This window comes from Suillus subalutaceus (genome assembly GCF_016647625.1).
Source record: "Suillus subalutaceus strain FC151 chromosome Unknown DFJ58scaffold_688, whole genome shotgun sequence".
NCBI classification, from domain to species: domain Eukaryota; kingdom Fungi; phylum Basidiomycota; class Agaricomycetes; order Boletales; family Suillaceae; genus Suillus; species Suillus subalutaceus.
This window is the reverse complement of record NW_024540937.1, coordinates 1-2,326: the sequence shown is the minus strand read 5'-3', so window position 1 is coordinate 2,326 and position 2,326 is coordinate 1. Positions and strand designations below refer to the sequence as shown.

The following is a 2,326-nucleotide window of genomic DNA, read 5'->3' as shown; positions in this document are numbered from 1 at the left end:
TGTCAGAATCCGAACTCAGCAACTTCTCCCATCAGCTTCTCCATTGTCTCGCACTCACACCATCCGTTCCGGATCACTGATTCTTGTGCCTCTAGGGATCGGCCCTAAGGGGGGGATACTGTCATATACCATATATCCGGTTACAGATCCGATGATCTGGATCTCAGATCCGATCCAGATCCGATGAACATATCCATCGTCCGGTCCACAGATCCGCTTTGATTCTTATTTCATTTCCTGTTCATATAACTCTAACTATCGTTCATCTCCTTTCGGTATTCCTGTACACCGGTATACCGGTTATCCTTTACTTCCGCTTTGCTTACTTCCGCTTTGCTTACTTATCCGCTATGCTTACTGATCCGCTACACTTACGAATCCGCTTTTACTTGTACTTCATTCCCGGTTCATGATTCGTGATCCATCCAACTTACCAATACGCTCCACTTAGACTTTGCTTATTGATCATTCCGTTAGCTATCCGTAGTATATAAACCTTTGTATATGCGCTGTAGTAGATCAGTTCGAATATCATCTTAGATTGCACTCATTCCGTCTGGACTCTGAGTCCCTCCGTTATCCATCCAGACTTGAGTACGCTACTCTTGTCTACTCCGAGACTTAGGATAGATTCCTATAGTCTACATATCCGCCTCTGTCTTCGGACAGTCCTCACCCGTTAGTTTCTAGTCCGGATCCGATCTGGATTGGCCGTTACTCTATATACGCGATACTTTAGCTCTCTGAAATAAGGGGCAAGACTCGGGAAAGGGGCACAGCGCACGAGCTGAGGCCGAAGCCCTTCGGATCCGATACTACTTGAGTACGGTCTTAACAGGTCCTCATCATTGGGTAGTCTTGCGAATGGACTCTCCACCCGCTTTGATCACCGAGGCAACGGCGAAGATTTGGATGAGGCTATTGCGCTTCACAGAGAAGCGCTGGCTTTGCTCCCTGTCAGTCACACAGATCGGTCCATGTCATTGAATAATCTTGCGAGCCAACTCTCCACCTGCTTTCATCACAGAGGCAACGACGAAGACCTGAATCAAGCTATTGCATTCCAGAGGGAAGCACTGGCTTTGTGCCCTGTCAGTCACACAGATCGGTTCAAGTCATTGGGTAGTCTTGTGAATGAACTCTCCATCCGCTTTCATCACCGAGGCGACGACGAAGACCTGAATCAGGCTATTGCACTTCAGAGGGAAGCGCTGGCTTTGTGCCCTGTCGGTCACACAGATCGGCCCAAGTTATTGAATAATTTTGTGAGTGGACTCTCCACCCGCTTCGAGCACCGAGGTAATGGTGAAGACCTCAATAAGTCACGCGAGCATCTCCACTGTGCCTTGACTCTGTTAACACAACATGATCCTCATCGATCAATGGTCCATAATTCACTAGCTACCGTCTATCTGTTGTTCCATCAATCAGGACTTGAAGGCACTGGCGCAGGTGATGCTGACAGTCTTCTGAATGCTGCCATGGATCATCTCAAGGCAGCAGCAAATATTATCTCTGGAGGTTTGCTACATCGCCTACGAGCAAGTCTACGCTTGATTCACCATGCTAGTCAACATTCACATGGTACTGAACTGGAGGCATATGCGACTTTCATGCGGACACTTACATGTCTGTAACAGCCTCAGTGTCGTCTTGTTGTAATGTCATGAAGGGATTCCCAAGTACACTTGCCGTGAATGCTGCGTCATGTGCTCTTCGTAGTGGTGACGTGTGTCGTGCTGTTGAGCTGTTGGAACAAGGCAGGACTCTCATCTGGACCCAGATGACACGACTGCGCACTCCTCTTGATAGCCTCCAGACTCGCGGCGATCATGCAGTGGCCTTGATGAAGAGATTCAGAGATCTCAGCTCCCTCCTCGGTAAACCTCCTGCGAGCCATCTAGAAGGGACTCCAAGAGTTGATGTAGAAGCAGAAGCAACCCGGTATAGACGTCTAGTGGAGGACTGGAATAGAGCTGTAGAGGAGATCCGGAAGATCGAGGACTTCTCTCGCTTCTTACTTCCTCCCATGTTCTCCGATCTTCAAGATGCAGCTCGTGATGGGCCTATCATCGTGCTCATCGCCAGCAAGTCGTCTTGCGATGCCATTATTATCCCACACAAGCAACCTCCGACTAGTATTCAACTCTCTACTAATCTTGAGAAACTCCAGATGTTGGTGATCAAATTCCAACGCACAAGTAGACCAGCACTGACAAAAGCCTTGATGGAGTTGTGGGACGACATCGTCCGCCCAGTGGTCGAGAATCTGGGCAGATATGCATGACGAGGTTCCCGAATATGGTGGTGCCCGACGTCTCTCTTC

The 2,326-nt window shown here is 48.9% G+C and overlaps 1 protein-coding gene across 1 annotated transcript; it reads left to right on the top strand.

Annotated features, from left to right (window-relative positions):
* Positions 1-830: 830 nt before the first annotated feature.
* On the top strand, positions 831-2,287 carry DFJ58DRAFT_673309 (uncharacterized protein; the record flags this gene model as incomplete). The annotated part of the gene is given in 3 exon segments (XM_041383053.1): positions 831-1,341; positions 1,501-1,629; positions 1,641-2,287. Coding segments are annotated over 3 exon segments (1,287 nt in total), but the record flags the coding sequence as incomplete, so codon positions are not given.
* Between the last annotated feature and the right edge of the window lie 39 nt (positions 2,288-2,326).